The sequence below is a fragment of the Chiloscyllium plagiosum genome, unplaced genomic scaffold (assembly GCF_037043375.1).
Source record: "Chiloscyllium plagiosum isolate Xiang-an unplaced genomic scaffold, Cpla_swu_hap1 HiC_scaffold_45, whole genome shotgun sequence".
Classification (NCBI taxonomy): Eukaryota; Metazoa; Chordata; class Chondrichthyes; order Orectolobiformes; family Hemiscylliidae; genus Chiloscyllium; species Chiloscyllium plagiosum.
This window is the reverse complement of record NW_028270183.1, coordinates 7,062,339-7,084,198: the sequence shown is the minus strand read 5'-3', so window position 1 is coordinate 7,084,198 and position 21,860 is coordinate 7,062,339. Positions and strand designations below refer to the sequence as shown.

At 45.5% G+C, this 21,860-nt stretch overlaps 1 protein-coding gene across 2 annotated transcripts in view; it reads left to right on the top strand.

The window, feature by feature from the left end:
- The window catches only part of LOC122552265 (noelin-2), a 472,756-nt gene that overhangs the window by 198,428 nt on the left and 252,468 nt on the right, over positions 1-21,860 (top strand). The window contains exon 1 of one of the 2 annotated variants that reach the window (XM_043694955.2): positions 15,033-15,434. The exons of the other annotated variant lie outside the window; for it this stretch is intronic. Coding sequence (XP_043550890.2) covers positions 15,297-15,434 — 138 coding nt within the window. The 5' untranslated portion in view covers positions 15,033-15,296. Of the gene's footprint in view, positions 1-15,032; positions 15,435-21,860 lie in introns of those variants that run through there. 2 annotated transcript variants of the gene reach the window in all.

Here is a 21,860-nt window from a genome sequence, read left to right as displayed (position 1 = left end):
GGTTATAGTTCTATGGGTTGTCATTGGCACAGTACTCAAGTACTTTCATAATTTAAAAATAACTCAGAACAGAGCAATCTTCTCCACAGTGTAAACCTTGTGCAAGTGGGTCATTTCAACTGTCTGCTTTTCGATTTCCTAAGGGGTGTCTCTGTAAATTAACTCCCTCACCTCCTTTATGGTTTACAAACCATTGTAGTGAGGATAGAATCTCATCAGCCTTCCATTTTGCTGCATCTTCTATTTTCTGCTGGTGTCCAACTCCATTCTTTTTAAAGTATCTCTCTGTCTCATCTTTTACTCCCCTGCCACTACAAATTCTTCATTATCTATCCACCTTCCCTAAGCAGCCTCGTAATTTTCCCAGTCTGGAGTGTTTGACTGTCCGATGGATTGTATATACATTTGATGTACAGTCACTGCTGAACTGTATCAAGCACATTTTGTGCAGAGTAAGCTCTCATGAACAGCAATGACCAGATCATTTATTTTGTGATGTTCCTTGATAAGTAATGGCTAGGACATCAATGGAGAGTTCCCTGTCCTTCTCCAGAGTAGTGCCTTGGGCTCATTCATTTCACAACTTGAAAGACCAAACTCTCACTCTGCTCAATGGCCTCACTGACAATGTGATGCTTCCTCAGTCATGCACTGGCAATGGTCAGCCTAGATGCCATTCTCAAGAGATTTGAACCCAAACCCCCATTTCCAACATGAGAGAACTTAATCATCATCCCTCAACATTCCATGTCATTACCAATACTGAGCACACCACTATCAACATTCTGGGATTAACATTGACCAGAAATTGAACTGAACAACCTACGGGTGGCATGGTGGCTCAGTGGTCAGCACTGCTGCCTTCCAGCACCAGGGTCCCAGGTTCAATTCCCGCCTCAGGCGACTGACTGTGTGGAGTTTGGACATTCTCCCCGTGTCTGCGTGGGTTTCCTCCGGGTGCTCCGGTTTCCTCCCACAGTCCAAAGATGTGTAAGTCAAGTGAATTGGCCATGCCAAATTGCCCATAGTGTTAGATGCATTAGTCAGGGGTAAAATGTGAGTGGGTCACTCTTTGGAGGTTCGGTGTGGACCTGTTGGGCCAAAGGGCCTGTTTCTGCACTGTAAGTAATCTAATTTAAATGCACTGGATACAAAAGCAGGTCAGAGGTTAAGAATGCTGCAGCGAGTAACTCATCTTCTGACTCCCCAAAACCCTGTTCACCATCAACAGAACACAAGTCAGGAGTGTGATGGAATATTCCCAATTTGTCTGGATGAGTGGAACTTGACACCGTCCAGGACAAAGCAGCCTGCTTAAATGGCACCATGTCTACAAACACACCCACTCTCTCCACCACTGAAGTTCAGTAGCAGCCATGTGTGTGATCTACAAGACTCACAAAATAGAACCTTCCACACCCATAGCTTCTTCCATCAGGAAGGGCAAGGGTAGAGGGTGCATGGGGACACCATCGCTTGAAAGTTCCATCTCAAAACAACTCAACATCCTGACTTAAAAATGTATCATTGTTCCTTCAATATCACTGGGTCAAAACCTTGGAAATCCTTCCATTGTTGGTGTCTTCAGACCACATAGGCTAAGGTGGTTCACCACCACTTCCTTAAGGATAACTACTGATTGGCAATAATCAATGATGATGGTAAATTTCCTGAAAGAACACATTGGAGAATAGTGTTAGTGATGCCAATGAGTGACCTCTGCTCCAAAATCGTGGAGCAGAAAATTCAAAAGTGCGATCTCACCTGAACCAAGCAGATAACTGCGTCCAGATCATCAAGAATGCAATCCTGGGCAAAACATGACTGCTCAGTCTAGACAAATGAGATGGGTTTATCAGAATTCATTGGTAATATCTAACAGACGGCTTTCCGGACAGACACATAATCATCAGCGAGCATTCTGAATGCATTAATGATGTCTAGCCTTACTTAAAATGTTGACACTGCTAATTTTGTCAATTAATCCAACAGCCCATGGATGTACATTGGTAAAAACAATGATTGCAGATGCTGGAAACCAGATTCTGGATCAGTGGTGCTGGAAGAGCACAGCAATTCAGGCAGCATCCGAGGACAGGCAAAATCAACGTTTCGGGCAAAAGCCCTTCATCAGGAATAAAGGCAAAGAGCCTGAAGTGTGGAGAGATAAGCTAGAGGAGGGTGGGGCTGGGGATAGAGTAGTATAGAGTACAATAGGTCAGTGGGGGAGGAGATGAAGGTGATAGGTCAGGGAGGAGAGGGTGGAGTGGATAGGTGGAAAAGGAGCTAGGCAGGTCGGACAAGTCCGGACAAGTCAAGGGGACAGTGTTGAGCTGGAGGTTAGAAACTAGGATGAGGTGGGGGAAGGGGAAATGAGGAAGCTGTTGAAATCCACATTGATGCCCTGGGGTTGAAGTGTTCCGAGGCGGAAGATGAGGCGTCCTTATTCCATGTGTCTGGTGGTGAGGGAGCGGCGGTGAAGGAGGCCCAGGACCTCCATGTCCTCGGCAGAGTGGGAGGGGGAGTTGAAATGTTGGGCCACGGGGCGGTTTGGTTGATTGGTGCGGGTGTCCCAGAGATGTTCCCTGAAGCGCTCTGCTAGGAGGCGCCCAGTCTCCCCAATGTAGAGGAGACTGCATCGGGAGCAACGGGTACAATAAATGATATTAGTGGATTTGCAGGTAAAACTTTGATGAATGTGGAAGGTTACGTTAGGGCCTTGGATGGAGGTGAGGGAGGATGTGTGGGCACAGGTTTTACAGTTCCTGCGGTGGCAGGGGAAAGTGCCAGGATGGGAGGGTGGGTCGTAGGGGGGCGTGGACCTGACCAGGTAGTCACGGAGGGAACGGTCTTTGCGGAAGGCGGAGAGGGGTGGGGAGGGAAATATATCCCTGGTGGTGGGGTCTGTTTGGAGGTGGCGGAAATGTCGGCAGATGATTTGGTTTATGCGAAGGTTGGTAGGGTGGAAGGTGAGCACCAGGGGCGTTCTGTCCTTGTTACGGTTGAAGGCGTGGGGTCTGAGGGCGGAGATGCGGGATGTGGACGAGATGCGTTGGAAGGCATCTTTAACCACGTGGGAAGGGAAATTGCGGTCTCTAAAGAAGGAGGCCATCTGGTGTGTTCTATGGTGAAACTGGTTCACCTGGGAGCAGATACGGTGGAGGCGGAGGAATTGGGAATACGGGATGGCATTTTTGCAAGAGATAGGGTGGGAAGAGGTGTAATCCAGGTAGCTGTGGGAGTCGGTGGGTTTGTAGAAAATGTCAGTGTCAAGTCGGTCGTCACTGATGGAGATGGAGAGGTCCAGGAAGGGAAGGGAGGTGTCAGAGATGGTCCAGGTAAATTTAAGGTCAGGGTGGAATGTGTTGGTGAAGTTGATGAATTGCTCAACCTCCTCGCGTGAGTATGAGGTGGCGCCAATGCAGTCATCAATGTAGCGGAGGAAGAGGTGGGGAGTGGTGCCGGTGTAATTACGGAAGATCAACTGCTCTACGTAGCCAACAAAGAGACAGGCATAGCTGGGACCCATACGTGTGCCCATCGTTACCCCTTTGGTCTGGAGGTAGTGGGAGGATTCAAAGGAGAAATTGTTAAGGGTGAGGACCAGTTCGGCCAAACGAATGAGAGTGTCGGTGGAGGGGTACTGTTGGGAACGTCTGGAGAGGAAAAAACGGAGGGCTTGGAGGCCCTGGTCATGGCGGATGGAGGTGTAGAGGGATTGGATATCCATGGTGAAGATGAAGCATCGGGGACCGGGGAAACGGAAGTCTTGGAGGAGGTGGAGGGCGTGGGTGGTGTCTTGAACGTATGTGGGGAGTTCCTGGACTAGGGGGGATAGGACAGTGTCGAGGTAGGTAGAGATGAGTTCAGTGGGGCAGGAGCATGCTGAGACAATGGGTCGGCCAGGATGGTCAGGCTTGTGGATCTTGGGAAGGAGGTAGAACCGGGCAGTGCGGGGTTCCCGGACTATGAGGTTGGAAGCTGTGGGTGGGAGATCTCCTGAGGTGATGAGGTTCTGTATGGTCGGGGAGATGATGGTTTGGTGATGGGGGGTGGGGTCATGGTCAAGGGGGCGGTAGGAAGAGGTGTCCTCGAGTTGGCGTTTGGCTTCAGCGATGTAGAGGTCAGTGCGCCAGACTACCACTGCGCCCCCTTTATCCGCTGGCTTGATGGTGAGGTCAGGATTGGAGCAGAGGGATTGGAGGGCTGCGCGTTGTGAGGGTGAGAGGTTGGAGTGGGGTCGACAGGTTGAGACGGTTAATGTCCCGGTGGCAGATGGAAATGAAGAGGTCGAGGGCAGGTATTAGGCCAGCGCGGGGTGTCCAGGTGGATGCAATGTGTTGGAGGTGGGCGAAGGGGTCCTCGGAAGGTGGGCGGGAATCCTGATTGTGAAAGTAAGCTCGGAGGCAGAGGCGACGGAAGAATTGTTCGATGTCACGGCGTGTATTAAATTCATTGATGCGTGGACGGACGGGGACGAAGGTGAGTCCTTTGCTGAGGACTGATCGTTCGTCCTCAGTGAGGGGGAGGTCTGGGGGATGGTGAAAACTCGGCAGGGCTGGGAGCTGGGAGCTGGTGTGGGTGTAGAGCTGGGAGTGGGGTCGGAGCCAGTACCTGGAGTGGGTGTGATGGTGGGGGGAATAGGGGTAGAGTCATGAGCAGGGGTAGTGTTCCCCTCGGGGTTCTGGGGAGTGGGGATAGTGACAGTGGGGTCTGTGGGGGGCGTGTCAGCAGAATGCAGGTGAGTGGCGTTGGTGGGGGCGGAAGTGGTGGCAGACACAGCAGTAGGGGTGGCGGAAGTCACTGAGCGTGTGGCATCGGCAATGATGTGAGGGGCGGAAGTGGCTGTGGGAGTGGCCATGATGGGGGCAGAAGTGACATCATCAATCAGCGTGGGGGTGGTAGCTGCATCAGCCACTTGGCTAATGGTGTTTCCGAGGCCATGGGAATCTTCTGGAATGTTTGAGGACCTTACCCACTTAATGATTAATTATTTGATTATTACATTTTTAATATGTAAAATCCATAGCAAGTGCTATTCGAACCAATGGGTAGATGTTAGCAATGTGTGAATGATAACAAGTAATTTTCCTTCCTTTTTTTTGATGATGAATTGATATGAGTGCCTCAGACTCAAAAGCAACCTAAAAGGAGGTTATTAGGGGATCTTGAGGTGCAGTGTCCCTACCTCTAAGCCAGCTAGGTCCAGGTTCAAGTCTCATTTCCTGCAGAAGTGTGTACTAGCTTCTTTGATTAGCAAACAATTAGAAGGAGGCCATTGGGTCCATCATATCGAGAGCAGTTGAGCCAATTGGCCTCCAAACTCTAGTTCTACCACACCCTTTTTATAACATCCCCCCTCTCTTTAGAAATTTATATAGATAATTGTTCGACAGAAACAAAATTCTGGGAAAGTCACATCCCCGTATTGTCTCCAATTTACAGCTGGGACGGATTTGAATTAATTTGGAAATGTGTTCACTAGATGGAAATGCAGTTCATTGCCATCATTGGTAAGCCCTAATCAATTCCTCAGCCATTGGCATCACTGTCACACTCACTGCCATTTATAGTAATTGCTTAACCAGGACATTTTGGTGTACATTATCAATATTGAGACTGGCACTTGAAAACACAAAATTCCCAGTTGTATATTGGAGAAAATTCTGATGTAATGTTTTTTGAAAGATTTTTGCTTTGAACAAATTTAGACTTGGGTCATACCAGTCTAGCCTAATTTGGCTCAAAACTGAATGGTGTGATTTTTCATTCATAGCACAGGAGACCAGTATTTTCATCTTGTGCTCGTCACTTAAAGTAATCCCTCTCCCATTATTCCTTCTATAACTTCTGTCCTTGTCTTCACTTCCCTCCCAAGGCACATCTTTCCCTGTCTCCTCCAACACTGTGACATCTCCAGCCTTCAAATCCTCGGCTCTTAAGCATCCCCAATGTCATTGTACTACTTCTGGCTGAGGTTTGCTATAGCTGCCCAGGATCTCAGCTCTGCGATTAATTCCCTAAATGTGTGTCTTGATCTCTCAAACCCACCTGAAAACCTACCCCTTTGGTTGCCTGTGCTCCAATTTCTGTGTTTGCTCAGTTTTATATATTATTTGAGAGTTCTAAGGCAAAGTGATTTGAGATGTTTTAACCAAGTGCCAGGTGCTATATAAATGCAGGCTACTGGCGTTCTATGTGTGTGTGTGTGTATATCAAGAAAGTGCTTGTGCACAGATCAGTTCCCAAGCCCCTTGCTGTAGCCAGACACCTTAACAGCAGCATGACATCTCAGTGGTTAGCACTGCTGCCTCACAGCACTGGGGACCCGGGTTCGATTCCAGCCTCAGGCGACTGTCTGTGTGGAGTTTGACATTCTCCTCATGTCTGTGAGGGTTTGCTCCGTTTTCCTCCCACAGTCAGATGGGCCGAGGTGTGGCAGATGGAGTTTAGATAACTATGAGGTTCCGCATTTTGGAAAAGCAAATCATGGCAGAACTTACAGACTTAATGATAAGGTCCTGGGGAGTGGTGCTGAACAAAGGGATCTTGTGATGGAAGTTCATTTTTCCTTGAAAGTGGAGTCACAGGCAGATAGATAGTGAAGATGGTGTTTGGTATGCTTGCCTTTACTGGTCAGTGCATTGAGTCCAGGAGTTGAGAGGTCATGTTGCAGCTGTACAAGCCATTGATTAGGAAACCTTTGAAGTATTGTGTGCAACTCTGATCTCCCTGCTTTAGGAAGGATGTTGTGAAACTTGAAAGGGTTCAGAAAAGGATAATGCCAGAGTTGGAGGGTTTGAGCTGCAGGGAGAGGCTGAATAGGCTAGAGCTATTTTCCCCGGAGCATTGGAGGCTGAGGTGGGACATTACAGAGGTTTATAAAATCATTAGGGGTATGGATATGGTGAATAGCTAAGGTCTTTTTCTCTCTAAGGTGGGGGATTCTAAAACTAGAGGGCATAGGTTTAAGGTGAGAGGGGAAAGATTTGAAAGGGACCTATGGGGGAACGTTTTCATGCAGAGGGGGTACGTGTACGGAATGAGCTGCCAGAGGAAGTGGTGGAGACTGGTACAATTACAACATTTAAAAGGCATCTGGAACAGAAATGGTTTAGAGGGATATGAATCAAATGCTGGCAAATCAGACTAGATTTATCTAGGATATCTGGTCAGCATGGATAAGTTGAACCGAAGGGTCTGTTTCCATGCTGTATTTGTATGACTGTATGATTCTATGTGTAGGTTAGGTGAAATAGCCATGCTAAATTGCCCAAAGTCTCCAGGGATGTGGAGTTTAGGTGGGTTAGACATGGGAAATGTGGGTTATGGGGATAGGTTAGGGAGATGAGTCTGCATGGAATGCTCTTCAGCAGATCAGTGTAGACTTGATGGGCTGAGTGGCCTTTTTCTGTGCTGTACGTTTTCCATGAGTCTCTCCAGAATAGGTTATTGATCTGCCAAATCCTATAGTGTGTGTGTGTGCGCGCGTGTGTCTGTGTGTCTGTGTTGTGTGTGTGTCTGTGTATCTGTGTGTATCTGTGTGTATGTGTCTGTGTGTGTCTGCTTGTCTGTGTGTGTGTGTCTCTGTGTGTGCGTGTATGTGTATGTGTGTCTATCTGTGTGTGTCTGAGTGTGTGTGTCTGTGTGTGTGTATCTGTGTGAGTGTGTGTATCTGTGTGTGTGTCTGCTTGTCTGTGTTTGTGTGTCTGTGTGTGTGTGTGTCTGTGTGTGTGCGTGTGTGTGTGTATGTGTATCTGTGTATCTGTGTGTGTGTCTGTTTGTCTGTGTGTGTATCTGTGGGTGTGTGTGCATCTGTATTTGTATCTGTGTGTGTGTGTCTGTGTGTGTCTTTGTGTGTGTCTGTTTGTCTGTGTGTGTATCTGTGAGTGTGTGTGTGTGCCTGTGCCTGTGTGTGTGTCTGTATTTGTGTCTGTGTGTGTGTCTGTATTTGTGTCTGTATGTGTGTGTCTTTGTGTGTGTCTGTTTGTCTGTGTGTGTATCTGTGTGTGTGCGTGTGTCTGTGTGTGTGTCCGTTTGTATGTGTTCACACAGTCACGTACTCCACATCAGGTTAGCTAATTCCTGTTCAGAATTCACTGCATCCTTACCTATCATGAGGATGGTGTTAGGAGTCAATGAAAACCAATGGGAGACCCTGCAACTGCTGAGGAAAGAACTGTAGGGGGAGAGAGAAAGAGCAAGAAAAACTGGGTGTGGAGAGAGAGAGAGAGAGAGAGACAAACTGAGAGGGAAATCAGAAACTGGGAAGGAAGAGACACAAAAAAAACAGGAGAGAAAGAAAAATTGGATATTAGAGCAATGGAAACGGGAGAGATGGAGAATACAAACTGTGAGGGGAACACAAATTCAAGGGAAAAGAGAAAGAAAAACACACAAACTAGGGAAGGCGAGAGAGAGAAAACCACAAGCCAGCAAAAGGAGAAGAGACATTTGAGAACTGCAGGGAGAGTTAAGGGATAATTCAACCTTTCGTCTAGGAAAAGCTCCTGAGCATGTGAATGAGGAACTACATTCAAGACATGTCAAATCCCATTGAGCCAGAGTCTCACTCTGTCAGGCTTCAGAGAATGTCCTCCATTGCTCCTCCATCCCTTGTAGAGGAAAACCAGTGAAGCTTCACTTCAATGTATGTAGACATATCCCTCAGTCAGTGTTCATGACAGTCTGTGACATACGCTGTTTGCTGCAAAACATTGTGCACTACAGGTGTCAGGCAATTAAGCATTGAGCTTGAATCTGCCTCAATCTTGGTGTCACTGGTGGGATGTGGGAGTCAATGAATTCAACAGGATTTGCTGTTGGCGATATTAATTCTGTAACTTGCTGCGCTTTGCAAAACAGCATACATCTGTGTGAAAATATTAGCTGCATGCTCCTTATACTGATGACGTTCTCAGTAAGTATTTCCTTGATGTTTTGCACTGCATCAGAACTGCAGGAACACAGCAGCAGTCAGTTTTATTTGAACATTATTTATTCTTAAATCTTTCTGTGCTCCGGAGCTGCCTTGATCTTTCCCCGATCTTATTCATCTCACTGTAAATATTTTTTTGAAAACAGTTACTTGATCAGAGCTTGGTGATAATGAATTGTTCAGATAAGAGGAGTCATTTGTGCAAATGATGGATAAATGCCTTGTGAACGGATTCAATTGAATTGTCCACACAATTTGTTTTTCTACTCATTTCGGGGATGTGGGCATCATTGATTAGGCTGTTATTTATTGCCCATGCCTATCTGCCCTTGGTCTGAAATGCTTTCTAAGCTATTTTGGAAGATGGCTAAGACAGAATATAGGAAAGAGATTGAGTTCTTAGTGGCGTGGTGTACAGACATCAACCTCTTCATCATCAGCAAAATGAAGGAGCTGGTCATTAACTTCAGGAAGTGGAGTGGAGGGCACACCCATCTCTGTATCAGTGGGGCTGAGTGGAGATGGTCCAGAGCATCAACTCCCTGGGAGGGATGATCACCCAACAATCTGTCCTGCCCAACCCATGTCGATGCAATGATCAAGAAAGCACAACAACATCTCTAGTTCCTCAGGAGGCTAAGGAAATTCAGCATGTCCATAAAGTCACTTACAAATATTTTTATAGCTGCACCATAGAATGTATCCTATCTGGCTGCAGTAACTGCTCTTCCTGAGTCTGGAAGAAACAACAGAGAGTTGTGAACACAGCCCAATCCATCACGCAACCCAGCCTCCCATGCGTTGAGTCCATCTCTACTTCCCACTGCCTCGGGAAAGCAACCAACATAATCAAAGACCCCTCCCACCTCAGTTATACACTCTTTCACCCTCTTCCATTGGGCAGAAGATGCAGAAGTTTGAATCCACATACAAACAGATTCAAGAACAGCTTTTTCTTTGCTGTTACTAGACTTTTGAATGGACCTCTCGAATATTAATTCTTGGTCTCTCTTTCTCTCTCTCTCTCTCTCTCTCTCTCTCTCTGAGCCTTCTCTGTGGCTGTAGCACTGTATTCTACACTCTGTTCTGCTACCCTGATGCACTTTATATGGTATAACACTTTTCACTGCATCTCAGTACCTGTGACAACCATAAATCAAAGTCAAACCCATTCGACCAAGATGTTGTCGGTGTCACATGTAGGCCAGATCAGGTAAGGATGGCAGATTTCCTTCGCAAAAGGGCACTAGTGAACGTACATGGGCTCTTATGGCAGTCAACGATATCTTTATGGTCACTATCACTGAGTCAAGCAATCAGTTCTGGATTTTAATTTTTCAATTAAATGTAAACTTCTGTTTGCTGACATTGCTGAATTGCATAATCAATGACATTACCGACATTAGCAACCCCATATATATCTCTGGATATCAGGGAGGGTTGGATGTATATGTGCATGTCTATGCACGTCACTGGTGTGTCTTTTCTGGTGCTAGCTCTGTGTGAGTGTTGAGTGCAGCTATTCTGTGTGTGTGCAAAATGGAAGGTCTGAGTATCACTTTTCTTGTGGGCTGTAGCATTGTTCTGCAGTATGATGCACTCTGTGGTGGGATATCAAGAGCTTAAGGTCTCTACTTTAGAATTGAGCATGGTCATAGTCTAGTAAAGTGATTATGGCGTGGGAACAGGCCACAGCGAGATGATGCAGGTGTCGTGATAATGTCACTGGACGAGTAGTCTGGTATTATGGGTTCATGGCAGTTGGCAGAATTTTAGTTCAGTGAAGTAAATCTGAAATTTAAAGAAAGCCAGTTTAATGGCAACCCTGCAACGATTATCATAAAAATCTTTCTGGTTCACTAATGTCCTTTTGTGGAAGTTCATAAGGGTGTAGGAGCAGAATTAGGCCATTTGGCCCATCGGGTCTGCTCTGCCATTCAATCGTGGCTGATATACTCCTCACCCCCATTATTCTGCCTTCTCCCCATATCCCTTCAACCCAATTACCAATTCGAAATCTGTCCATCTCCCCCTTAACTTTACTCACTGTCTCAGCATTCACCGCACTTTGGGGTAGTAGTTTCTCCTCATCTCTGTTTCAAACTTGCTGCCCCTTGTCCTAAGAATGTGACCTTTCGTCCCAGAATGTCCCACAAGAGAAAGCATCCACTCCACGTCTATTTTATCCACTCCTTTTATCATCTTGAATGCCTCAATTTGTTCTCCCTATATTCTTCTAAATTCCAGAGAGTATAGGCCTACACTGTTCAATCTGTCTTTATATGACAAACCCCTCATCTCTGGGATCAATCTTGTGAACCTCCTCTGAACTGCCTCCAATACCACTACATCTTTCCTCAAATAAGGGGACCAAAACTGTGCACAATATTGCAAGTGAAGTCATTCTGAAGTGCAATTTTTATCTGGTCTGGCCTACATGTGACTCCAGACCCATAGCAATGTGGTTGTCTCTTAACTGCTCTCTGGGAAATTAGAGGATGGGCAATAAATACTGGCCTAGTCAGCAACTCCCACAATTCATGAATGGATAATGAAAAATACATTACCCCACTGAATCCATGTCAGCCCTCTGGAGAGCAATCCGGTCAGTCCAATTCCCTTGCCCCATCTTTGTGGTGCTAAAGCTTCATTTTGTGCCAATGACCTCCCAACTTCCTTCCACTTCAGCTGTCCCACGGACAACAAATTTCGAGGTCTTTGCCACTCACTGTGGAAAACCAGAAACTTCCTCACATTTAGCCTGAATTTCCTGTGAAATTGTCTCCCTGAGTCGTTATGACATTATTCAATTGGACCAGTTTTTCTTTGTCTACCTTATCTGAGCCAGTCAAAATCACATTAGACTGCACAGTGGGTTCAAAGGGCTGAATTGCCTTCTCCTGCTCCTAACTCCTATGTTCCTATAATCTTGCCCACCTGGATGAAATCTCCCTTGCTCCCAGGAGAACTACTTTAGCATTTTCACCTGACCTTCCAGTTAAATTCCCTCATCCCTGGAACCATTCTGGTAAACCTCTCCCCAAGCAAGAGCCCTCTCACATAATAATGTAGATGAGGCCCAATTGCAGTTCAGAAGCACTCAGCATACTCTTTCCTCCTTTTATATCAATACCCATCTTTAATAGAGCTCAGGACCTCACGTGCATTTTCAACAATTTGATGTCCTGCTACCTCCAAAGAATCATATAACCAAATTTCAGGTCCCTCGGTCCCTGTACACGTCACATTAACACTACCTTGTCTTTTCTTTCTGATAAAATGCATCATCTCAAACTTGGAGGCATGGAGATATTCAGCACAGAAATGGATCCTTCAGTCCAACTTGTCCAAGCCGACCAGATGTCCTAAATTAATCCAGTCCCATTTCCCAGAACTCGGCCCATATCCCTCCAAACCCTTCCTATTCATATATCCATTTAGATGTCTTTTAAATGTTATGCTTGTACCAACCTCCACCACTTCCTCTGGCAGCTCGTTCCATACACGCACCACCCTCTGCATGAAAGAATTGCCCCTTAGGTCCCTTTTAAATCTTTCCCCTCTCACCTTAAACCTATGCCCTCTAGTTCTGGACTCCCCTCCCCCAGGGAAAAGACCTTGTCTATTTATCTGATACACGCCCCTCATGATTTTATACATCTCTATAAGGTTATCCCTCAGCCTCCAACACTCCAGGGAAAGCAGCCCCAGCCTATTCTGCCTCTCCCTATAGCTCAAACCCACTAACCCTGGCAACATCCTTGTAAATCATCTCTGAACACTTTCAACTTTAAGCTCCTCCATATAAAACACAGTCTGCCACTAACCTGCTCCTTTGAAGTCATCCTGCAATTGTTTGGGATCACCTTCACAGTCAGCCACACCAGCAAATTTGGAATCATTGACCGATCTTGAACTTTGTTGAGAGCCAGTTGTCTCTGTCAAGCTGATCTGCAGTGTGACTGTGCAGGAGGGGACGAGAGTGATCTACAAAACCCTTTGCTGCAACTTAGTGGATGTAAGAACACAAGGAGGCCTGGTGATGTGGTGGGCAAAGTCCCTGCCTCTGATTCAGGAGCTCCGTGTTTAAGTCAGTCCAGAACCTGATAACCCAGGTTCAAATCCTGCCATGGTAGATGGTGGAATTTGCATTAAATAAAAATCTGGAATCATGTTGATTGTTGCAAAAACCCATCTGGTTCACTAATGTCCTTTAGGGAAGGGAACTGCTGTCTTATCTGGTCTGGCCTACAGGTGACTCCTACAGCAATGTGCTTGACTTTAATTGCCTTCTGGGATGGGCAATAAATGTTGGTTATCCAGTGACACCCTCATCCCGTGAATGAGTTAAAAAAAGACATAGGAAGGCGTGTTCAGTAAGTTCAAGTTGATAAGGTGTGGCACTGGAAAAAACACAGCAGGTCAGACAGCATCTGAGGAGCAAGAGACTAATAGCAGACAGTGTTTAATATCAAGGAGTTTAAACTTGAAAGGGTTCAGAAAAGATCTACAAGGATGTTGCCAGAGTTGGATGGTTTGAGCTATCAGGAAAGGCTGAATAGGCTGGGGCTGTTTTCCCTGGAGAAAAAGAATTGGTGTTTTGGGCTTTACCCATCATCAGAATACCCTCAACCAAAGCTTTTTCTCCGGCCTATCCAACATTAAGGAGCACAAATACACCAAACTCTCTTGTACTTACCACCAAAGCTGGGCCTCCTCGACCACTCCAGACCCCATTCCCAGCCTCCTCCAATATCCTGCCCACCTTGAAGAAGTGCTCAGTGGGTTGGTCAGGCTGGTTTTGCATTAACCTGCCAACACAAGCCAATGGCAGGTGGTAAGAGCTGGGCGGGAGGGAGATTCATGTGATCAGAAAGAACATTGTAGCCTCTACCATCATTATCCATACCTTTGGAAATGCAAAGGGGCATGTTACCACAGTAACTAGGGCTTATTGACAGAACTGTAACACAAAAACTAGAGGATGAAGCCATTTGGCCCTTTGAGCCAGTTCTGCCATTCAATTAGAACATTACAAACTATATCTTAATTCCATCCACATGTCTTGGTTCTGTAATCCTTTCCTAACAAAGTTTTTAGTTAGTACATAAAGTGAGAGACCTTCATATTCCCATTCCACCTTATGTGAACAATTATTTCCTGACATTACTCCAAAGAAGATTCAGCCTGTCCCAATGAATCCTTGATTTAGACACCTCAGTCAGATCAGCACTGAACATCCTCTTGCTACCCAGTTTCAGGGGGGAGGGGAGGTTGCTATTGTGGCCTGGAGACTGGGACTGTGGGGTTCAGGTCCATCCAGGACAAAGCAACCCACTTGATTGGCACCTCATCCACAATCATCCACTCCCTCCACCATAGCGCTCAGTGGCAGCATTGTGTACTATCTACAAGATGGACTGCAGAAATTCACCAAAGATCCCCAGGTAGCACCATCCAAACCTACAGCCATTTCCATCTAGAAGGGCAAGGGCAGCAGGTAAATGGGAACACCACCATCTGCAAGCTCCCCTCCAAGTCACTCCCCACCTTCATTTGGAAATATATTGCTGTTCCTTCACTGTCACTCAGTCAAAATCCTGGAATTCCCTCCCTAAGGGCATTATGGGTTAACCCACAGCGGTTCAAGAAGGCAGCTCACCCCCACCTTCTCAAGGGGCAATTAGGGACGGGCAATAAATGCTGGGCCCAGCCAGCGACAACCCCATCCCACAAATGAATAAATTAATTTTAAAAATTAGGTCCTACCTGCCTCTCGAGTTGCCATAACATGTCAGAAGAGGTTGACTAGGAATAATTAAGTCTGTGTGAACTGGCATCAAAAGGTAACTTGATTAGTCCTGTTGCTCACTAATTAGGTGCAGCCACAGATATTCCAGATGGCTTTGCATGCTTACAATATTTCTGACTTAATTTCTAACACAGAGATTCTCCACAGCAGTGTGTGTGTGTGTGTGCAAATATTGCCCAGACGTCAAAGCGTTAAATGCAACCTCGTCTCCAACAGATCTCATCTCTCTCTCTCTACTTTTCTTTGCTCAGACTGACGTCAGGGTCTGACTATCTGTGGGTGTGTGTTTGTGTGTGTGTGTGTGTGAGAGAGAGAGAGGTGTGTGGTGTGGTTTTGAAGGCTGGTGTTGTTTAGACAGGGAGACAGGAATCCGAAGGATTTGCAATTGATGTGACGGACCTGCTAGCCTCTGAGACACACACACATACACACATACAGACATTGACAAAGAGAGAGGAACCACATCAAGGAGTGTGTGTGTGTGTGTGCCTGAGCGGTACAGTCCAGTCGCAAAGGCGGAAGGGCTGGAATGACAGAGAGCTCAGAATGAGTGTTCCTCTGCTGAAAATTGGAGCTGTCCTGAGCACGATGGCTATGGTCACAAATTGGATGTCACAGACTCTGCCCACCTTGGTGGGACTCAACGGCACCAAACTCAGCTCATCACGGAACACCCAAAAAATAGTGAGTGTGCACCTTCTGTCTGCTCTAGGTTTTGAACGGCTGTCAAAGTCCATCGCCTCGGAATAACCAGTGTTTTTTTTATATATATTTTGCGTCTGTATCATTAGGGAAGACTTTTGTAAAAAAAAAGCTGCAAAATGTTCCTCATTAAAGCGCCATGCAGGCTGGTGATGAATCATACAATTCTTTTATTCTAAGTGCGGAGCTGCTCACAGTTTTCGTTCTGAAAGTTGCTGGATCATTCAGGCTCCTGGGAAGTGGGATCCTTCATGTTTGCAAATCCCCAGGGGGCTTTTGTTTTTATCCGTTCCTTGGTGGTAGCAGTTTTCAATGTCCACGCGGGTTAACTTTAAAACAGAACGCTTCTTGGGCGGGGTGGGGTGGGGGTAAGTATTTAGTAAAGTGGGAGATGCCCAGTTTATTTCAGTGTCCCACCAGAACTAATCGTTGGAAATTTTTTGGCTTTTCCCCGAGCAATTCCTCTCTTTTCTCTCAGCGCTGAGGAAGGGTCACTGGACCCGAAACGTTAACTCTGATTTCTTTCCCCAGATGTTGCCAGACCTGCTGAGCTTCTCCAGCAATTTCTGTTCTTGTTTCTGATTTCCAGCGTCCTCTGTTTTTAACATTTAGCTTCTCTCTCTCTCTGTCTGTCTCCTTCCTTCCTTGCAGGTTTATCCACTCTCACTTTTCCCTTTCATCTGAGCACCTTCATCATTTCCAAACCCCTGCTCCCTGATTTTTCCTCTTTTTAATTTTTATTGTCTCTGTCCAGTACGTGCCACTCTCCCCCTCCCCCAATGTTTTGGCTTGTACCTTGTTATATTACTTACCTCTGGCTGAGATTTCCCCAGCGTTTCTCTCCCCTCAATGTTATTTTCCAATACTCCCCCCTCTCTCCATGTCTACATAATGTCGTCTCTCTCTCTCCCCTCCCATTATGTAACATACTGTGTTTGTCTGTTTGTCTCTCTCTTCCAATATATAATGTTTTTTTCTCTCTCTCTCTCCTACTATTGAATGTTCTCTCTATCTCCCAGTATATAATACATTCTTTCCCTCCTGCATGTAACATTCTTTCTCTTGACTCTCTCTCCTAATGTGTTATATACTCCCTCTCTGTCTCTCTCCCTCTCTCTCCCCCCAGTATGTAACATTCTCTCTCGCCCGTTTAATGCTCTCTTTCTGCCTCTCCATTACTGAACATTTCCCCTCTCTCTCTCGCTAATATTTTTTTTCACCTCATTCCACTTGTCTCATTTGCATTTATAAGTTTTTTTTAATATGATCTGTTTCATTAAATGATCCTATTTTTCAAGCTCAGATGTACTCGTGAGCAAAGAATCAAGTCCCTAAATGTGAAATTGTAGAGTCTGAAATGGAAGGATTGGGTTGAGATGTGAGAAACTGGATTTATTCAAAAAATAAAGATCAAAAGATGTCTGACAGCAAAACTGCAGAAGTTCTTAAAGTCTTAAAGGTGACGGTGAAGCGGAGCAAATATTTACATGAGTGATGTTTGCTGTTATTATGTTCAGAAAGGTTGGGTACTATTTTGATTTAGCCATTCATATCTCAGCCTCAGGGGTGTGCAGTTTAATGGCAAGTATTTGTAATCTCACTGACTGCAATGATGGTATCAGAGACATTAATAACATACCCAAATGATATTATTTTGAAGATATAGGATAGTGAATTTTTGTGGTTTATTTTATTATGAGTTTTTTTTAAAGAAAAACCTTTTAGTGTCAATTTACTGGTCTACCTCCTCCAGGGTTTGCTTTTTCTATGCTTGTATGGTCTTGTCAGTATCTGTTTCTTTCTCAATCTCTTCAACATTACCTTTCCCTCTATTTGGCGTTGTCTTTCCTCTCACACAAACATTTTTCTCTCCCTATGTCTCTCCATTTCTCTCTTACTCTGTTTCACTTTCCCTCTATCTCTATTTTCTCTTTCTTTCTGTTGCTTTCTTTTTTCTGTCTTTCTCTCTATCTTTTTGTTTTCTCCCTTTCAGTTTCTCCTATCTCTCTCTCTGTTTATTTTTCTCTCTCCACATCTCTTTCTCCCTGTCCGATTTTTTCCTCTCTCTCCTACTCTCCAATATTTCTTCTTATTCCTCAAAGAGCTACTGTGAGATTGGAGATGCTGTTGCCAAAAGAGTAGCATTACGCTGTGTCTGGATACAGCAAGCCTGAGGCAGGGGTGCCCTGTGTCGAGAGGAACATTCTGCGCGCTTAACACAGTCAGTTGTAAATGAAATGCAATATCAAACCTGAATGAATCTTGCATAATTAAACCAAGAAGAAGTATTTCCTGTGTTTTGACAATCTGATCAAGCAAAATCTAAATATGGATTAATCTTTCTATCACTCAGGGAGCTGGGAGTTGAATTGATTCCTGGCAACAGGATGGCTGGTAAACATTTAATTAATCCAGCTATGTTTTAAAGCAAGTTACCATACAATAGGAATCGCTCATCCATGTTAATGAGAACACAAATTAATACCATTTTTCTTTGCTTCATAATAATCGTTTCCCCTGCTAATGTTCTCCCTGACACCGTCAATTGGTTTCTTGCTAGCATATCATTCTATTTGCCGTTGCCTTTCAGCTTGTGTGCGTCCAGGATAATTGTGTTCATGCCCCAATTCGCTTCACACCCCATCTATTACTCATGCACTTAGAATAAATAACAGTAGAACATAATTGGCAACTGGAATGCTGGTTGGTCATTCCCCTTGTCTGTCTGTCTGTCCTACCCTTTCTATTCCTTACCCATGTGCTCTCCCTTAGCCGCATCAGCTGTTTGCTTCAGTTAGTCCACAGACCAGGCCAGCTCCCTCAAAAAGGTAGCCCAGACTCTAACTTTGCTAGTTGTTTTAAGCAGGGGTAAAGTGGATATTCCAGGAGGGAACCAGCCGGTCAAACCACTTAGATTTCAAACAAAACAGAATTTATTTACAAGATTACCGTATGAAACACAAGCAACAGAAAACAGAATACTGAATAACCTAACCTATCGGAAAACCCAACAGATCATCCCAACTTAGTGATGCTGTTCCAAATGCTTGCAACAATCCCCATAAACACCCCTTGGCAGAAAATGTAAGATCAAACACAGGGTCTTACAGGAGAGAAGTCTGAGAGAGAGGACCAGCCTGGACCTGTTTCTGTGGGTCGAGAGGCCTTTCTTCACACTAGTGTTAAAAAAAAACCAAACCAGAGAAAAGCTGAGCTGGAAGAACTGGCCACACCCCTTTCATTATACAAGTTGTTTTTTTAAAAAAACTTGAAAGCCTTCTGCCTGAGGCAGTATCTGTTATCTACAATCAAATTGGCCGTAAAATCATACACCCCAGATGTATTGGAATGTGTGTCATTTACAACCTCTCTAATAATAACCAAGGGCAACGTAATCTTGTCAAAGCAGTAGCTGTGCCAGACTGCCCATCACCACCTCGACTCCTCAATCACCAATGTGTGGTCCAATTGTAAAACAAACCTTCATGGATGAGCTGGAAGCCAATATTATTCTCTCACAAGAACCTTAGCATCCGATCGCATTCGGCAGTCTGTCAGCTTGCAATGGGATCTGCAATCTTTGCATCCTGGTGGACCTTCAGATCCAACAGAGTATCCATAGCCATGATCTATCATTTGCCCACCATTACAACATCAGCATGTCTCTCTCCCATTGCCCACTCAGCATGCTGACTCCCAGCTTCATCATGTCTGTCGCCTTCACTGATGCTAACCTGCCCACATTTCACCATTTCACCCTGTGGGGATGGGGGAAGGAGGGGCGTTTGGGGTCAAGAAAGACTAACTGATCCCAAAGTTCTCCATCAAGATCCTGTCTTGAAAAAGGTTTGATTTAACTTTTGTGCTTGTCTTCACCAACCTCCATTAACTTTATCCTCTGGGAAAATTACATTGAAATTCTCGTCTTTATTGCAACCTCCAATGTGTCATCCCTTTCTCTAAGGTCTCATCCAATGCAAACTTGGATCTCTCCTTTTCCAAGGTCATGTAGAAAAGACAGGAAAGTGAAGTTGATAATTATTCAGTTAGCTACACGCTCATTGAATAGCGGAGCTGAGTCAGTGGGCTGAATGGCTACTTCTGCTCAAATGTTTATGGTGTTATAATCCTCTCCACACTCTGCTGTCCCTTCACTGGTAAGATACCAGCCCATATTCAGCATCCATATCTCTCAATGTCCCTTCAGCTTCCAATTCAGCCACCTCCTCAAAACCTAGTCCTGCCTTTCAGATGGTTTCCCTGTTTCCCAACCCTTCTCCCAGTTACCCCTCAGGATGCAGTTCTTTATTCCTTCTGCAAATTGTCTCTGGATGACCAAGTGCATGACAACCACTATAGGAATGTGTCATAGAGTCATAGAGACATAGAGCTGTACAGCATGGAAACAGACTCTTCCATCCAATTTGTCCATGTGGACCAGGTATCCTAAATTAACCTAGTCCCATTTGTCAGCACTTGGGCGATATCCCTCTAAACTCTTCTTATTCATATACCCATCCAGGTGCCTTTTAAATATTGCGATTGTACCAGCCTCCATCACTTCCTCTGACTTATCACCTCCTTCCCCACCTCTATTCACCTATTGTACTCTTTGCTACCTTCTTCCCAGCCCCACCCCACCATTTATCTCTCCACCTTGGAGGCTCCCTGCCTCTATTCTTGATGAAGGGTTTTTGCCCGAAACGTTGATTTTCCTGCTCCTCGGATGCTGCCTGACCTGCTGTGCTTTTCCAGCACCACTCTAAACTCTGGTTTCCAGCATCTGTAGTCCTCACTTTTGCCTCCATCACTTCCTCTGGCAGCCCATTCCGTACACGCACCACCCTCTGCGTGAAAAAGTTGCCCCTTGTATCCTTTTTGAATTTTTTCCCTCTCATCTGAAATCTCTAGTTCTGAACTCCATCTCCCCAGGGAAAAGCCATTGTCTATTTACTCTATCCATGCCCCTCATGATTGTTTGCCCAGGGCGAGATCTGTGCGCTTCACTTCCCAGAATTGTCTTTGGGATTGGATGGCCAGGCAGAGTCTCCCATTTTCATCACAGAGTGGCCTCACTCCTGTTCCAAGCAGCTGGTTTGTTACCCCATTGGCTTGGACAGGGTATAAACCTCTGTAAGGTCACCTTTCAGCCTCCAACATTCCAGGGAGAATACCCCCAGCTTATTCAGCCTCTCCCTGTAGCTCAAATCCTGTAACCCTGGCAATATCCTTGTAAATCGTTTCTGCACCCTTTCAAGTTCAATATCTTTCCTACAGATCAGAATTAAACACAGTATTCCAAACGTGGCCTAACCAATGTCCTGTACAGCCACAACGTGTTGTTGGATAAACTCAAACCAAGGCAGGAGAGCGACTTGCAACGAGGAATCTAATTGGATGTCAGCAGTTTACAAGTCTCGAGAGAACAAAATAGAAATTGGAAAAGGTTTAGTGGCTGGCATTTTTGAGCAGCTGCTTTGAGGATGGTAAATTAGGTGGCTGGTAACCTGGCATAACATGGCACTGTTTGCCCAGGGCGAGATCTGTGCGCTTCACTTCCCAGAACTGTCTTTGGGATTGGATGGCCAGGCAGAGTCTCCCATTTTCATCACAGAGTGGCCTCACTCCTGTTTCAAGCAGCTGGGTTGTTACCCCATTGGCTTGGACAGGGTATACAGCAGACCTTGGGTACCAATGAGGCAGGTGAGCACAAAACACCTCCCCACCCCACCTACTTCCAGCCCCTTGTTGGAAATCTCCAGTGCCTCCCACTGAGTCATTGGAGAAGCTTCCTCGATTGGACGTGGGTGGGTTTTTCTTCCAAGTCCACCAATAGATTCCTCCTTTCTATCAACATCTTCTCTCTGCTAGGCTTGATTAGATTAGATTACTTACAGTGTGGAAACAGGCCCTTCGGCCCAACAAGTCCACACCGACCCTCTGAAGAGCAACCCACCCAGACCCATTCCTCTACATTTACACCTTCACCTAACACCATGGGCAATTTAGCATGGCCAATTCACCTAACCTGCACATTTTTGGACTGCGGGAGGAACCGGAGCACCCAGAGGAAACCCACGCAGACACGGGGAGAATGTGCAAACTCCACACAGACAGTTGCCTGAGGTGGGAATTGAACCCAGGTCTCTGGTGCTGTGAGGCAGCAGTGCTAACCACTGAGCCACTGTGCCGTGCCATGCTGTGCTTGGGTGAGCATCATTGAAGTTCTTCGTCACATTAGTCATTTGGAAATAATTGAGACGTCATGTATTCAAGGATTGCAGCAGTAATGTCTCCAGTAAATGTCTAATTTATTATAGTGTGACTCATTATTGTGAGTAATGTTCAGAGGTTGTCAGTAATGTCTCTATTTTTAATGGAAATAGCCACTACAGGTACCTAGATATC